The sequence below is a fragment of the Nomascus leucogenys genome, chromosome 10 (assembly GCF_006542625.1).
Source record: "Nomascus leucogenys isolate Asia chromosome 10, Asia_NLE_v1, whole genome shotgun sequence".
Lineage (NCBI taxonomy): Eukaryota > Metazoa > Chordata > Mammalia > Primates > Hylobatidae > Nomascus > Nomascus leucogenys.
Window position 1 is genome coordinate 17,512,444 of NC_044390.1, and position 15,969 is coordinate 17,528,412.

Consider the following 15,969-nt stretch of genomic DNA (forward strand, 5'->3'; position numbering starts at 1 on the left):
TGTAGATATGCGGCATTATTTCTGAGGGCTCTGTTCTGTTCCATTGATCTATGTCTCTGTTGTGGTACCAGTACCATGCTGTTTTGGTTACTGTAGCCTTGTAGTATAGTTTGAAGTCAGGTAGCATGATGCCTCCAGCTTTGTTCTTTTGGCTTAGGATTGACTTGGCGATGCGGGCTCTTTTTTGGTTTCATATGAACTTTAAAGTAGTTTTTTCCAATTCTGTGAAGAAAGTCATTGGTAGCTTGATGGGGATGGCATTGAATCTATAAATTACCTTGGGCAGTATGGCCATTTTCACAATATTGATTCTTCCAACCCATGAGCGTGGAATGTTCTTCCATTTGTTTGTATCCTCTTTTATTTCATTGAGCAGTGGTTTGTAGTTCTCCTTGAAGAGGTCCTTCACATCCCTTGTAAGTTGGATTCCTAGGTATTTTATTCTCTTTGAAGCAATTGTGAATGGGAGTTCACTCATGATTTGGCTCTCTGTTTGTCTGTGATTGGTGTACAAGAATGCTTGTGATTTTTGTACATTGATTTTGTATCCTGAGACTTTGCTGAAGTTGCTAATCAGCTTAAGGAGATTTTGGGCTGAGACAATGGGGTTTTCTAGATATACAATCATGTCATCTGCAAACAGGGATAATTTGACTTCCTCTTTTCCCAATTGAATACCCTTTATTTCCTTCTCCTGCCTGATTGCCCTGGCCAGAACTTCCAGCACTATTAACTGTTGCATATTACATCATTATTATTACTGGATTTGGTTTGTAAAAGCACAATAAAAAGCCAGTGTAATGATATAAATTATAGGCATATGTACATTTTCCTTTAGACTTAGTAAAAAAAACATCATGAACTTGATGAATTTATTCAAGTAAACCATGTTATATTTTAAATTAAATTGGATATTTTTCAGGGAGTGTATGGTTTAGAAGATGCTGTCGTTGAAATAAAGAATTGTAAAAACCAAATTAAAATAAGAGATCGAGAGATTGAAATATTAACAAAGGAAATCAATAAACTTGAATTGAAGATCAATGATTTCCTTGATGAAAATGAGGCACTTAGAGAGCATGTGGGTAAGCCATCTTTTAAGTTACATAGTTTGCGCAACCTGATTTACAAGTGTTTTTTTTTAAATTTAAATTTTGTTTATTATTATTTATTAAATAGTTTAATGCTTTTTTCAAATACTTTTATAAAACATTTAATAGAAATAAAAGTGGAGCTAACCTGATTGAAGTGGAATCAGATTTTATGGGGTTGGAGTGGTGGGTGAGCAGGGCTGGAACATTGCTTTATTCGGTCTAGCATCTCCTCAGTAATAGCTGCTTGTTTAAAAAAATGAAAGTTTATTAATACCACATATCAGAGGTTAACCTTTTTTTTCCCAACAAAAGTAGGATCTGTATTACCCATGTTTGTTTGCAAAATGCTGTTGTTACAGATGAGATGTTTAAACCTCTTGCTCTGTGTTGTGATTCTCCTGCCTCTGCCTCCTGAGTAGCTGGCATTACAGGTGTGCACCACCATGCCCGGCTAATTTTTGTATTTTTAGTGGAGATGGGATTTCACCGTGTTGGCTAGGCTGGTCTCCAACTCCTGACCTTAAGTGATCCACCCGCCTGGGCCTCCCAAAGTGCTGGGGTTATAGGCGTGAGCCACCACGCCTGGCCTGTTAAAATCTTTTAAAGATTTTTAAGTACTTGATTTTTATAATTCAGACTGCTTACGTTTTACTTTGTTCGAGTATTTTAAGGAGTAATTAGTAATATAGCTTGAGAGTTCATATATTTGTTTTAATAAATAGCTTATTAATATTACTAATTTGAGTGTTATGATAGTGCAGACTAAGTTGCTGCTTTAAAATGAAAATTAATATCTAAATATCGATATCATTATTGCTAAATTTCATTTAATGCTTTCTTAGTTAAAAATGATAATTTGTAAAAACTATTATCTAAAGAAAAGACAAATAGACAAATAAGTATTTTATACAGATATATATGTGTGAAAAATATCTAACTTGGATCCATAGTTGTGCTTGGACCCCAAGTTAGACTTCTGATCAACTTGGACTATCAGATCACAGCCTTCTGATCAGCTTGGACTATCAGATCACAGCCAAGAATCTGGAAGTTCCTAAAGATGACTTCTGGTCAGTCTAGGTAGCTGTCATAGACACCATATTTTCTGTGCTTAAAAAGATCCAAATCTTGGTTTATAATTTCCTTTAGGTTTTTGTTAGGATTTCCATTAATAATTGTGATAAAATTTTAACTTGGGTTACAGTTTAAATATCTGGAAAATTCTTTCACAGAAAGTTACCTCATTCTTCAGTGATATTGGCTAAGTGAATTGTAACCAGTTGCTTGATGGTATATGACGTTTTTGCAGTTTATTTGAATGTTTTTAAGCTTTTAATTATATTACTTTCTATTGTAGGCCTTGAACCAAAGACAATGATTGATTTAACTGAATTTAGAAATAGCAAACGCTTAAAACAGCAGCAGTACAGAGCTGAAAACCAGATTCTTTTGAAAGAGGCAAGTGTGGTAGTCAATTGATTATTTTCTTGGTTGAACTATAGAGAAATACTAATAATTTATACTTTGCAGATTGAAAGTCTAGAGGAAGAACGACTTGATCTGAAAAAAAAAATTCGTCAAATGGCTCAAGAAAGAGGAAAAAGAAGTGCAACTTCAGGTATACTCAGTTATTCTAAACCTTTAAAAAGAATTATTGGTAAGTGAGTTGTCTGGATATGAAAATATTTGTGTATTAGGTGTTTTTGCTGTTCTATTGTGGGTCTGCTACAAATTTAATAAATGACAATAATAACCTGAAGGAGATAAGTGTCAGTGGGTTCAGTCCTGAATCTGAAATAGGCAAAAACAAAACAAAACAAAATAACAAAAACCAAGCAAACAAAAAATAAAAAACAAACCTTAGAATTATGGAATTTTTGAAAATTTTAGGGTATAGTATTTTAATTTCTAGACAGCACCAATATGTTGTGATTAATAATAATAAAACTTGGTAGTTTTTGTGTTAATATGTGTTACTCAACATTTTCCCTTAAGGACTATGCCTTGAAAAGCTTTTCTTGTAAATTATTATTATTATTATTATTATTAATATTTGAGATGGAGTCTGTCTTGTTCTGTTGCCCAGGCTGGAGTGCACTGGTGCGATCTTGCTCATTGCAACCTCCGCCTCCTGGGTTCTAGTGATTCTTGTGCTTTTGCCTCCCAAGTAGTTGAAACCACAGGCGTGAGCCACCACGCCTGGCTTATTTTTGTATTTTTAGTAGAGACGGGGTTTCACCATGTTGGCTCAGGCTGGTCTTGAAGTCCTGACCTCAAGTGATCCATCCACTTTGGCTTCCCAAAGTCCTGGAATTATAGGCATGAGCCACCATGCCTGGCCTTAAATTATTCTTTACTAAGTGAAAGTAATGTTTTATTGAATATAAATTAGCATCTTTTTTGGGTTTATTTTACTTGAGTTAAAGAGAACAGTTGGTTAAGTTTTATAATAGCCATTGCAGTGCTTTTTTATAAGAAGACCACACAGAAGGACTGTCTTTTTCACTTGCCCCAAATCCCCAAGCACGTATATGAGTAATAGCAGAGTGGTTCTTTTTAGCATTATGATTTCTATAATACATCCAAAACTTTCTCAAGAAATGAAACTTCATGATTTATTAGTACAATAATCAGTTTACTCATTACTCATCATTTATATTTACTTTATATGTCTTTTAACTGGTGCTTATTAAGTAGCACTTTAATATAGAATAGGCAAAGAATGGTAGAGAAGATGAAATTCAAAAATTAGGTTCTCACGTTATTAATAGTTCATTAAAAGTGAGCTGGATGAGAAGGTTGTATTGGCTATGTAGAATTTTCGAAGGATTTTGGAAACAATTATTCTACCTTTGCATTAAAACTTGATTGTAGGTTTTAAGAATTAAAGTGTTGGGATAGTAGGAGGGTTATTTTAATGTTTTTAGTTTGTTAATTCTCTTATGTATAGGATTAACCACTGAGGACCTGAACCTAACTGAAAACGTTTCTCAAGGAGCTAGAATAAGTGAAAGAAAATTGGATTTATTGAGCCTCAAAAATATGAGTGAAGCACAATCAAAGGTAATAATAAAGTATTGCAAAGAGAGTAAAGGAAAATATTTTTATTGTGCTTTCATTTCTTCCCCCTTTATCTCATTCTTGAACATCTAATCTTGTTATTGTTGTTAAATAAGTAGAGGGAAATATTTGCTTATTTAAATAACCTGTTGATTCAAAGATTGATTAATGAGACATTATTTACTCTGAATACAGATTAGGAGTTCAGATAAAGCAGAGCTGCTGCATAGGAGATCATCATTCAATACCCCACAGTCAGATCAGAATGAGACAGAAGAGAATATGACCATAGGATCATTATCAAGAATGTTATCTGAAATTCACCATAGTGTAGAAAGTGGAATGCACCCTTTTGTCCCTTTAACTAGACTTTCTTCATCCATGCAAGTTAAAGAGAATTCAACTCCAGAAACTATTACAATAAGAGAGATTTTTAAAGCACCATGTCTGCAGTCTTCGAGAAATCTAGAATCGTTAGTCAGCACCTTTAGCAGGGAAAGCCATGAAGAAATAAATAACATATGCCGTTTTTCTGATGACTGTATGAGGAAGGTGTCAAGAAGCCATCAAGCACTAGAGAAGACTAGTTTTGTACAAAAAAGCAATTCATCTTTTCACGGCTTATCAACAGCTTCAGGCGTAATGCAGAAGTTATCACTTAGGCAAAAATCTCCAATATTTTGTCAACAAATTCATGAAAATAGAGCTGACATGGATAAATCACAAGTAGCAACATTAGAAGAAGAACAGGTTCATTCCCAAATAAAGTATGCTGATACCAATTTGAAAGAAGATGTAATAAAAAGTGAAGTAAGCTTACAGACAGAGATATTGAAAAATAAGCTTGAGGTTAATCTTCCAGACCCTGTGTCTATTACTGCACAATCAAAATTATCTCAGATAAATCTTCTTGAAAATCTTACAGAACAGTTACGGAGAGAACTAGTATTTCTTGGATCTCAGGTGAGCTTTTCTCCAAATTATATTTCTGTGGTTGCTCTTTGATGATGTCTCTAACAAAGTTCTGTAACAATTATAGTTAGAATATTTTTGTTTGCACTTTAACACCAGTTATACACATTGTACTTTTTAAAATCTAAAATGCAGTACATTGATATGAACTCATTGACTTGTCTGATTTATTAAATTTTTCTTTAGAATGAAATCATAGCACAGGAATTATTGATCAAAGAAGCACAGAGTAGAAATGCAGAAATAGAGCTTGAACATCACAGAAGCCAGGCAGAACATTAAAAGAGATGATTGTGGTACTAAAGACAAAAACCATTATATCTTTTTGCCTTTTACCATGGACGTTGGGAGAGGGAGAAAGTGGGATTAAGATCACCATCTGCTTTACTGTTTAGATTTTAGCTTATTTTTATGATTGCTGCCATGTCTTCATAGCTCTTTTTTTGTTTTGTTTTGTTTTGTTATACTTAATTGATCAAACTTTTCTTAACTTGAAAATTATAGACTATTGTGATATTTTGTTGAAAAAAATCAATTTTATTCTCTCTGCTTTTTTCAGAATGAATTTCTTTCAAGAGAACTAATTGAAAAAGAAAGAGATTTAGAAAGAAGTAGGACAGTGATAGCCAAATTTCAGAATAAATGTAAGTTACAATTATCTTTTACTTTTCTACCCTTATTTTTCCTGTACTTAAAATCATGGGCCTAAAAGGACGTTAACACATTCTCTGTTTTCTAATCTGTTTTACTCCTAATTACCTCTGTACTGTATATACTTCAGTCTGTCACTCATCCAGTTGGTTTGCCTTGCTGTTTTCATTGTCAGAGAATGTTACTAATATGAATTTTTTGTGAGAATGTATAACTCCTTTTTCTTGTGTGTTCTTTAATCAAGATGAAGTTAGAACACCAAATTTAAAATGCTTTAATATAAAGCATAGTTTAAGTTAAAGCAGAAGTATGCCTATGATACGTGTGTATATGCACATGATATAAATAGGTCTGTCATTTAACTCAACTATTCACGTTGGGTTTATAGTTGAATTTTTTTGTATGTTTATTTACATTTGCATTTTTCCAATGATGTCCTTGGTATATGTGAAATATTTGTCATCTGTATAGAATAGTGTAAATTGTGAAAAAGATCTGATCATCCAATGAGAAAACTGTGTAATTACAGTAAAAGAATTAGTTGAAGAAAATAAGCAACTTGAAGAAGGTATGAAAGAAATATTGCAAGCAATTAAGGAAATGCAGAAAGATCCTGATGTTAAAGGAGGAGAAACATCTCTAATTATCCCTAGCCTTGAAAGACTAGTTAATGTAAGTTATTTTTCTATGTTAATATTTTTCCCCTATCACTTTAGAGAGATTTTCTGCTGTGTACAGATCTCCATAGTTTCTGATGAGATATTTTTAGTCATTTGAATCATTGTTTCCCTGTATGTAAAATGTAGTTTTTCTTGAGCTGCTTTCAATACTTTTCTTCTACCCGTTGGATAATTGTTATTAATCTGTCTTCAAGTTCACTGACATTTCCCTCTTTATCTCTGTTCTTTTGATTCAAGGGTCAGCTTGAAAGCTTGAGGAGTTTTTTACACTGACTTTGGAGCTCGTTTTTGCTGGCTCTTTTCTTATTGGGATTTTCTTTTCACTTATTCCATGGCTTTGGGCTGTATCCTGTGGTTTTCTAGATGAGAAAGATGATAGATCACTGCAATTGCACCCTGCCCTATGACTAAATCTTTAAAAATGGCAAAGTCAATCTTTGCTGGTCCTGTCTTCCATATTTGAGGGGTTTTTCCCCCAAATCTGCTTGCTTTTGTTCATTTTCTAGAACATTTAGGCAGTTTTTTTTTAATTCATTTTTTATTTATGGGAGTGTAGATCTCTTAGGAACTTATGCCATAAGAAATATTATGAAATGGCTTTATTCTAAATGTTTAAAGACTTACTCATTGCTACAAGAGAGATTTAGCCATCACTAATATTCTTTATATATTTACCATATAGGGACTTGAGAATTTCACAGGATTGAGCATCTGTGTATAAACTTGAATAATACACACATTTTAGATTGTTAATATTTAAGTATATGTCATTTATGTTATCTGAACATATTTAGCATACATTGTCATATTATTTCCCAAATTTGTGCTTGATTTCAAATAGGAAAAAATTTCTTATTATTTATTGAATTGCTTTTTTAAAAAAAATCATGATTAATCAGTAGTTGGATACTTTTTTAAACAACACTGTAATTGCTAGCAGTGAATGAGAGTGATACTGGTATGTTAAAAACTTCCTGAGGCAAGAAAATAATTTGATTCCCATTATATCTTTCTCATTCTGACTTTCCTTCTCTGATTGGTGATTTTGTTTTGCCTCTGCCACTTTGAAAGTCTAAAATGATTCTTTATGCTTTTTTTATGTGAACATCTTTTGTCTGTGATGATGCCCACTACTGATACTGTGTCCCAGATCAAACTTAATTTTCCAAGGGCAGCTGTACTTAGTGACCAAATGAAAACAGTGAATAGCCCAAGAAATCCCAATTTCTATTTATGTTGACAATCTCTGGGCCTTCCTGAAGCCACTGTTTGCATAGACTTCATTTCCTTTTATCCTGGATTGTCGTTGTTTTTTCAGATTCATAGGCCCTGTCTGAAATTCGCAAATCACCTAGCAATACTTCTCTAAGAAATCTTCAGAATCCATGACAATTTAGACCAGATAATTCTGGATTATGCACTTCAGTTCACTTTTTGTTACTACAAGATATTTTTCAGTGCCCCCAACAGCTATCTAACTCATTCTCATTTTACTGAAGTCCATGTAGACAAGGCACTATTCCTCAATGAGACAACTAACTAGACCACCTTGTTGTCAGTCAGAGTACCTTCCTCTACCTACTTTTATCTTCCTTATATCCTCTTTGAGTTAGTATAAGTTATTACTCTGCATGTCCTGCTCTAATCTCCTTCAGGGGAAGGCTTTTATGAATCTACTACCTAGAGTTAAACCCCAGATCACCTTCCTGAGTAGGAGATTGCATTTGGTTCTGTTCATTTTACCTTATTTGGCTTCTACCTTCATTTTTTAAGATTTACTTTGCCTTTAACAGTTTTTTCCATACAGTTCATCTAAAGTCCAAATATATTTATTAGATGTGTGCATTGTGTGTATATACTTATGTATGCCACTGTTGGAGATTTCGGGCCAGTGATGCTACTCTGATAATATTTTAATATTTGACATATTATTTTTGCTTACTCATTATTCTTAGATAATACCATGTTATGATACCTTGCCTTTATTTTTATTTATGTTTCAATTGTGTGGAGAGGAAGCACTGAAAAATTCACTTAATTGAATGTTGTATTGATCAATTGTTCAATATTGTATTGTATTCCATTCCTTTGCACATGCTTTGAATGCAGGTGCTATATAATTTCAGAGAAAAATGCCTCATTTTGACTGTACAAAAACCCTGTGTAGGGAGCAGAGCTAACATTATTTTCCCCTTTTTAGAGACAAGAAAACTAAGATACAGAGAATTTAAGTCACTTGCCCAGCTGTTAAGTGACTGATTAAAATTTGAACCCTGGTCATCTTATTCCTGTCTGGTTGTTTTTCTAGTCTACCAGTCTATTAAGATTAGCTAGATGTTTTTTAATTGTTTTAATGAAGTAATTACTATCCTTAGTAATGTAAATGAAAATTTAATAGATTCATAAATAAGAATTTGAATCGGCATACTTTATTATCATGCTTGGCAATGAAAATAGGAAAATGCTTAAATGTCCATTTTATTTAAAGAGAGACTGTTTTTTACTATGATTTTACTGTTTTTCTCCACATTTCTAATATATAATATAAATTTGCTAGGCTATAGAATCAAAGAATGCGGAAGGAATCTTTGATGCCAGTCTGCATTTGAAAGCCCAAGTTGATCAACTTACCGGAAGAAATGAAGAATTAAGACAGGAGCTCAGGGAATCTCGGAAAGAGGCTATAAATTATTCACAGCAGTTGGCAAAAGCTAATTTAAAGGTGAGAATTTTATTAAATAAAAGAAAATGTTAAACATAATGTAGATTTAATAGGAAACTTTTAATTTTTTTAAAAGAATGCTTTATGAAAAAATGCCCCTTGAATTAATTCTTTCAATATTAAGAAACTGGATTTCTCTTATAAAATTATAAGTGGAAAATAAGTACCTTATAAGATTAAAAAGAATACAAAAATTCTAAATCTCATACCTAGGCATTTCTAAGCAGAAACTAAAGTATGGTTGAAGTAAAATTCCTGGCAGGGCATTCACATATCTTTCAATTTGTCTTTCTTTGGGTGTAAGAGTTGTGATTCTCATTGCTGGATTTTTTTTTCCAGATAGACCATCTTGAAAAAGAAACTAGTCTTTTACGACAATCAGAAGGATCAAATGTTGTTTTTAAAGGAATTGACTTACCTGATGGGATAGCACCATCTAGTGCCAGTATCATTAATTCTCAGAATGAATATTTAATACATTTGTTACAGGTATTGAAAATTTTGTTATAGGTATTGAAAATTTTACATGCGAATAACAAAAATCATTGGTAGTATGTTTCTTTACGTTTTTATTTTTATTTTACTTTATTTTAATTTTTCCATCACCAAAGCATCAGATAGTACTTTTCTCAATATTTAGTCTTCATGTATTCCTTTTGAGTTCTCAAAATAGTAACAGTGAAATGTATTTTGTATGGATTTTGATGTTAGATGGAATATTATAAATAAAAGCAATTTATACCATTCATTCCATTCATCTGCACGAGCAGCATGTTCACACGTCTTGTTCACACGCCTGTCATTCATGTGAAATATATGGTTCACAAGCAGAACAAGTGGCTACTATAAAGCAGTGTTATGTAAATGAGCACTTTTATTTATTGCTGGGTGGAAAACAAAAGAATAAAGTCTGTCAAGGCTTTTTAGTGTCATGATAGAATTGTTCCCCTTTTTGCGTTCACAAGTAAAAACAACTTTTTTTTTTGAGACAGAGTCTCACTCTGTCACCCAGGCTGGAGTGCAGTTGCGCTATCTTGGCTCACTGCAACTTCCACCTCCTGAGTTTAAGTGATTCTCATGCCTCAGCCTCCTGAGTAGCTGGGACTACAGGCATGCATCCCTGGCTAATTTTTGTATTTTTTTTTTAGTAGAGATGGTGTGTCATCATATTGGCCAGGCTGGTCTCAAACTCCTTGTCTCAAGTGATTCGCCTGCCTTGGCCTCCCAAAGTGCTAGGGTTACAGACGTGAGCCACTGCACCTGGCCACAAGTAAAAACTTCTAAACCAAATTATTCTTCATCTTTGTCTTCCCTTTACCCAATAAAGTGTTGGTTAATCTACCACCAAAGAGGAAAGGGTACTCTACTATACTACTTGCCCTGGGTTTCTCAGTTTTGCTGTCTATATAAGGGTCGTTATGAATGTCCTAATGACAGATCCTTTTCATTATTTTATTTGAAATTTGACTATCTGTAACATCACATACATTATAAATATAATTACAAATATATGTTCAGAATCAATGAAAATATGTTTTTCATTATACGGGCCACTATTTCTCTCTGCTAGGTGATCCATTTGTGAGTATACTTGAGTTACAATTATTAAGTACTCATTTTTATTTTGGAAATTACAGGAATTCATCTTTTTCTCAATATTGGGATTTTTATTTTTATTTTGTGTTATCTAAGGACAGCCTTAACTACTTATTAGAATATTGCTTTATATATTATTATTTTTAAATGTATAATTTTAACATTATTATTTCTCTTATTTACCGAGTTGTAGGGACACTATCAGCAAATATTGGTAGTATGGCATTGTCTTATTTTGAGATAAAATTCATGTTTTTTCATCTTTATATAAGAAATATATCAGAAGTTTGTAGTAGATTAGAGAGTACCAACTGGGAGTCTGAAAACCTGTCCCAAGTGGCAAAACAGGTACTTAGACTCTCAGTCCTAAGGCTGTATAGAGCTATAAGCATGGCAAGACCTTTGGAGTTAGACAGACCCGACCTCAAATGTTGGATCCATGTATATGGAAAGCACCTGACAACACGCCTAGCATATGTACTTGGTAAAAATGATTGCCAAGTGTAGTGTTAATGAGTTTTTGGGTATTGAGTAAGTTATTTAAATTTCAATTTCATCTTTAAAATGAAATAATTGGAAAGGATAATTTGAGTGAGGGTATGAAATTATGTGTTCATAAGAGAGGGTATGTGGCCGAGTGACTAGAGGTGAGTTTGTAACTATTCTATCTAATAAAACTTTGCAATCTGGTAATTTGTGTGCTAAAAATAATTTTACCTGTTGTATAGTACTCTTTTTTTATGCCTTAAACTAAAATTTTCAAAATATCTTGGAAAAAATGATCTGTGTTGCTTACAGATTTGGTGACTTTTAACTTTTCTATAATGTTGTCAGAATATGAATTTATACTTTCAAATTCAGCATTTATTCAATTTTTTTTTGCATTCTTATTTCTAAACCACTTTTCAGGAACTAGAAAATAAAGAAAAAAAGTTAAAGAATTTAGAAGATTCTCTTGAAGATTATAACAGAAAATTGGCTGTAATTCGTCATCAACAAAGTTTGTTGTATAAAGAATACCTAAGGTATAGGTATTAGCAAAACTATAAATATAATTGCAGTATATTCTTGTTAATTGTGAAAGTAACATAAGAATAATTTATGTTTTGTTCTTCCCTTCTTCTTCTTCCTTTGCAATTGTATTATTTTTTTTACTCTGGTAGCTACTGTTAAGAACTTGTTTATGGACACAGTGTAGCTTAATGATTACATTAAGCCTGGGATTATCCTGTCTGGGTTTGAGTCATTTAACATTTGCTTTTTGTAAGAGCTTGAGCAAGTCGTCTTACCTATCTGTGTCTCAGTTTCCTTATCTGTAAGTTTCTTTGTAAGTAATACCCTTTTCATAGGATTATTGTAAAACAGAAGTGAATTATTAGATGAAAATGCTCGGACTAGTGCGTGGCACATATGAACAGTTTGTAAATGTTAGCTGTTGTTAGCATCATTCATCATCATCACCATCATCATTGTTCACGTATGTTTATAGGGAACTAACATATTTCTCCTTATTTCTGTCATCTCTTGTAAATCAATAGAATTATTTCCTTAATAGGAATTAGAATACCTACTCAAAGGTGATTTAAACACTGAGAATAATTATTATCTGACCTAACCAGAACCACAAAGCTACTTGTAGGGCAGGTCATATTTGAAGGTTGTTGTTATCGCCTATGATGGTTGTAAAATAGCTGCATGAATTCAAGAAAGATGATGTGCCCATTGAAGAAGAACAGCATTTTTTTCTACATGGCTTTTATTTTTAAATAAACATTTTTTTCTGGTGGTACCTGGCAGACATTGACTCCGATCTCATTTGCTAAAATTGGATCACATGTCCATGTCTAAACCATTCATTTGCAAAGAGAATGATACCACTATACTGGGTTTATGCCAAGAACATTACAGATGTTTGTGGAATGCTCATGTGTAGACCACAGTGTCTTACACAACTTCAAAAAAAACTTTATATATAAATATGTTTTAAATTACTTTTTAAATTCACAAGAATTTATGGTATACAACATGGTGTTCTACATATGTATATACTGTGGAATGGCTAAATCAAGCTACTTAACATATATATTACCTCACATACTTTTTTTTTTTTCCTTGAGACGGCGTCTTGCTCTGTCACCCAGGCTGGAGTGCAATGGCACTATCTTGGCTCACTGCAACCTCTGCTTCCCGGGTCCAAGTTATTTTCTTGCCTCAGCCTCCCAAGTAGCTGAGATTACAGGTATATGCCACCACGCCTGGCTAGTTTTTGTATTTTTGGTAAAGACGGAGTTTTGCCATATTGTCCACGCTAGTCTCAAAACTCCTAGCCTCAAGCAATCTGCCTACCTTGGCCTCCCAAAGTGCTAGGATTACAGCATACTTCTTATTTTTTTTTTTTTTTTGTAGTAAGAACACTTAAAATCTACTCTCTTAGCAATTTTAAAGTATATAATATATTGTTATTAACTTTAGTCACTATTTTAATTAGACTTAAAAGAAGATGTGTTTGTATTCAAATTATTTTGTAAGCATTTAACACCCAAATTTGAGAGTGGGATCAGAATGTTGGAATTTGATTTCTAGAATTAGTAAAGGGTATTATTTTCCTACTTTTTTTCTGTGTTCAATAAAATGTTTATAAGATTCAGCTTCAATTATAACCCATTTAGTGGTGAATCAGGGAAGAATGAAAATAATTTGATAACTTTGTTGCCTTGCATTTATTAAAAAAATTTTTAATTCTAGGCTAAACCCTTTTTAAATGAAATTTTAACTTCTTGTGTTTTCAGATACTGAATAGCTATGCTACCTCTTGTGTTGAGAAAACTTTAAATTTGCATAATCTGAAGTTATCTTTTCTTGTAGTTAAACATTTTATTAGGTTTACAGTATTGTCTTTTTGTTTCATTTTGTTTTTAGTGAAAAGGAGACCTGGAAAACAGAATCTAAAACAATAAAAGAGGAAAAGAGAAAACTTGAGGATCAAGTCCAACAAGATGCTATAAAAGTAAAAGAATATAATGTAAGTAAAACATTTTTAACATTAGTATGCAATATTGTACAAACTAGGATAGCTAGATTCAACAAGTAATATGGATGTGTCTTTGTGCAGAATTTGCTCGATGCTCTTCAGATGGATTCGGATGAAATGAAAAAAATACTTGCAGAAAATAGTAGGAAAATTACTGTTTTGCAAGTGAATGAAAAATCACTTATAAGGCAATATACAACCTTAGTAGAATTGGAGCGACAACTTAGAAAAGAAAATGAGAAACAAAAGAATGAATTGTTGTCAATGGAGGCTGAAGTTTGTGAAAAAATTGGGTGTTTGCAAAGATTTAAGGTACATCTGATTCTTATTTTGCTTTTTCTGACTATGAAAAATTTCAAATATGCAGAAGATAGGATGGTATCAATAATGCTCATCACCTGAATTAATAGTTAACATTTATTAACATTTTGTCATAATTGCTTCTTCTGATTTTTGTAGGAATGTTTGAATTGCAGACGTTCCTCCCCTAAATATTTAATGTACCCTTTTGAAAAAGCCTTTTTTCTTTAACCATAGTAACTTTATTATACCTAACAAAATGACAGTAATTTTCTAATATCGCCTAATACCCTGATTATAGTCACATTTTTTACATTTTTTGATCAAGGAATAAGCATTTGGATGTTACATCTCATAAATCTTTTTAATATAGAATCCCCTTGGTTTTCTTTTTCTCCAAAAAATGTTTGAAGATGTATCTGACTTTTTTTTGTGTGTGTCATTTTACTTGTTCCTGTGTCCCTTGTATTACTAAAAGTTAGGTCGGAACCCTAAGTTACATTTAGGTTTAAACATTTTTGGCAAGAATACTTCATAAGTAATGCTCTATACTTTATATTGCATCACTTCAAGAGTATCTGGTTGTTCCATGTTTTGTAATTGATTACTCTGTTAAGGAAAAGGCAAGCAGACCAGGTGTGGTGGCTCATGCCTATAATTCCAACATTTTGGAAGGCCCAGCCAGGAAAATTGCCTGAGCCCAGACCAGCCTAGGCAATATAGTGAGACTCCGTCTCTACAAAAAAGGTTTTTTTTTTGTTTGTTTTTTTTAATTAGCTGGGTGTAGTGGCACATGCTTGTAATCACAGCTACCTAGGACATTGAGGTGGGAGGATCGCTTGAGCCCAGGAAGTTGGGGTCTGCAGTGAGCTGTGATCATGTGCCACTGATCTCCAGCCTGTGTGCCTGTATAACAGAGCGAATCTCTCTCTTAAAAGAAAAAAAAAAAGAAGAAGAAGAAAAGATAACCATATACCTCCATTATTAAGCAATTTAGTTAACTAGTGATATTTTGATACCATACAAATAACAAATTATTTGTCAGTCCTAACGATTTTAGCATTCGCTGATGATTGTTGCCTAACCAAATTATTAGGAGTTGCAAACATCATAATTTTCTAGTTATATTATGCACTTACATTTATTAACAGATATGCTTTTGTAAAATAAATAGCGTTTCCTCATTAGCCCAGGCTATTTGTTTATCTTGAAGTATAGCTCCTACTACAAAGGCAAGATAAATGCTTTTCTCTTTAATTACCAGTTTTCAGAATACACACTTAGTGTGCTCTGCGCTACCTGCTTTTTTTTCTCCCCTCCGCTTTCTCTTTTTTAAGTATCAGATTAGACTCACAGACTTAAATATTCCATGTGTTTTAGTTGGAGTCATATTCTTTTGTTTCAACTTTAGCCAGAGAGAGTCCTTTAAAGTTGACTCTTATATTGTCTTGACAAAAATTCATTAGTCTTTTGAACGAAGCCTCAAAGCTTGACTTGTTTTCTAGCATAAGATGTCTTAGACTTACCTACATACTTCATGCCCATACTTGGAATAAACCATTTCTTTAAAGAGCCCAGCTTCCTTTTAGTGGGGAAGGCATTTAGATACCAAAAACTGGCCACTGGGCATCATTGCTCTCAGAGTATCATTGCTACTAGTCTCTCAGACAAGTTAGAAAAATATGTATATATTTAAACTATGAGTTCATATTGTTATTTCCAGTTTGATTATAACATTATGGGGTAAGTAAATAGTATGGGGTTTTTACTAACCTTCTTTGATTTTGCACTTGTATTTTTTTCTTACATAGGAAACCTTTGTTATTAACATTAAAATGTTTGTTTTATCCTACAATATACATA

General features: G+C 32.8%; 1 protein-coding gene across 1 annotated transcript in view; it reads left to right on the forward strand.

Moving 5' to 3' along the window:
- Window positions 1-15,969, forward strand: part of CEP290 (centrosomal protein 290) — a 102,754-nt gene that overhangs the window by 22,971 nt on the left and 63,814 nt on the right. Inside the window, exons 15-25 of the mRNA XM_030819885.1 lie at window positions 923-1,085; window positions 2,452-2,552; window positions 2,625-2,712; window positions 4,045-4,157; window positions 5,686-5,770; window positions 6,307-6,449; window positions 9,015-9,179; window positions 9,519-9,668; window positions 11,685-11,800; window positions 13,695-13,797; window positions 13,888-14,118. Coding sequence (XP_030675745.1) covers window positions 923-1,085; window positions 2,452-2,552; window positions 2,625-2,712; window positions 4,045-4,157; window positions 5,686-5,770; window positions 6,307-6,449; window positions 9,015-9,179; window positions 9,519-9,668; window positions 11,685-11,800; window positions 13,695-13,797; window positions 13,888-14,118 — 1,458 coding nt within the window. The remainder of the gene's footprint in view (window positions 1-922; window positions 1,086-2,451; window positions 2,553-2,624; window positions 2,713-4,044; window positions 4,158-5,685; window positions 5,771-6,306; window positions 6,450-9,014; window positions 9,180-9,518; window positions 9,669-11,684; window positions 11,801-13,694; window positions 13,798-13,887; window positions 14,119-15,969) is intronic.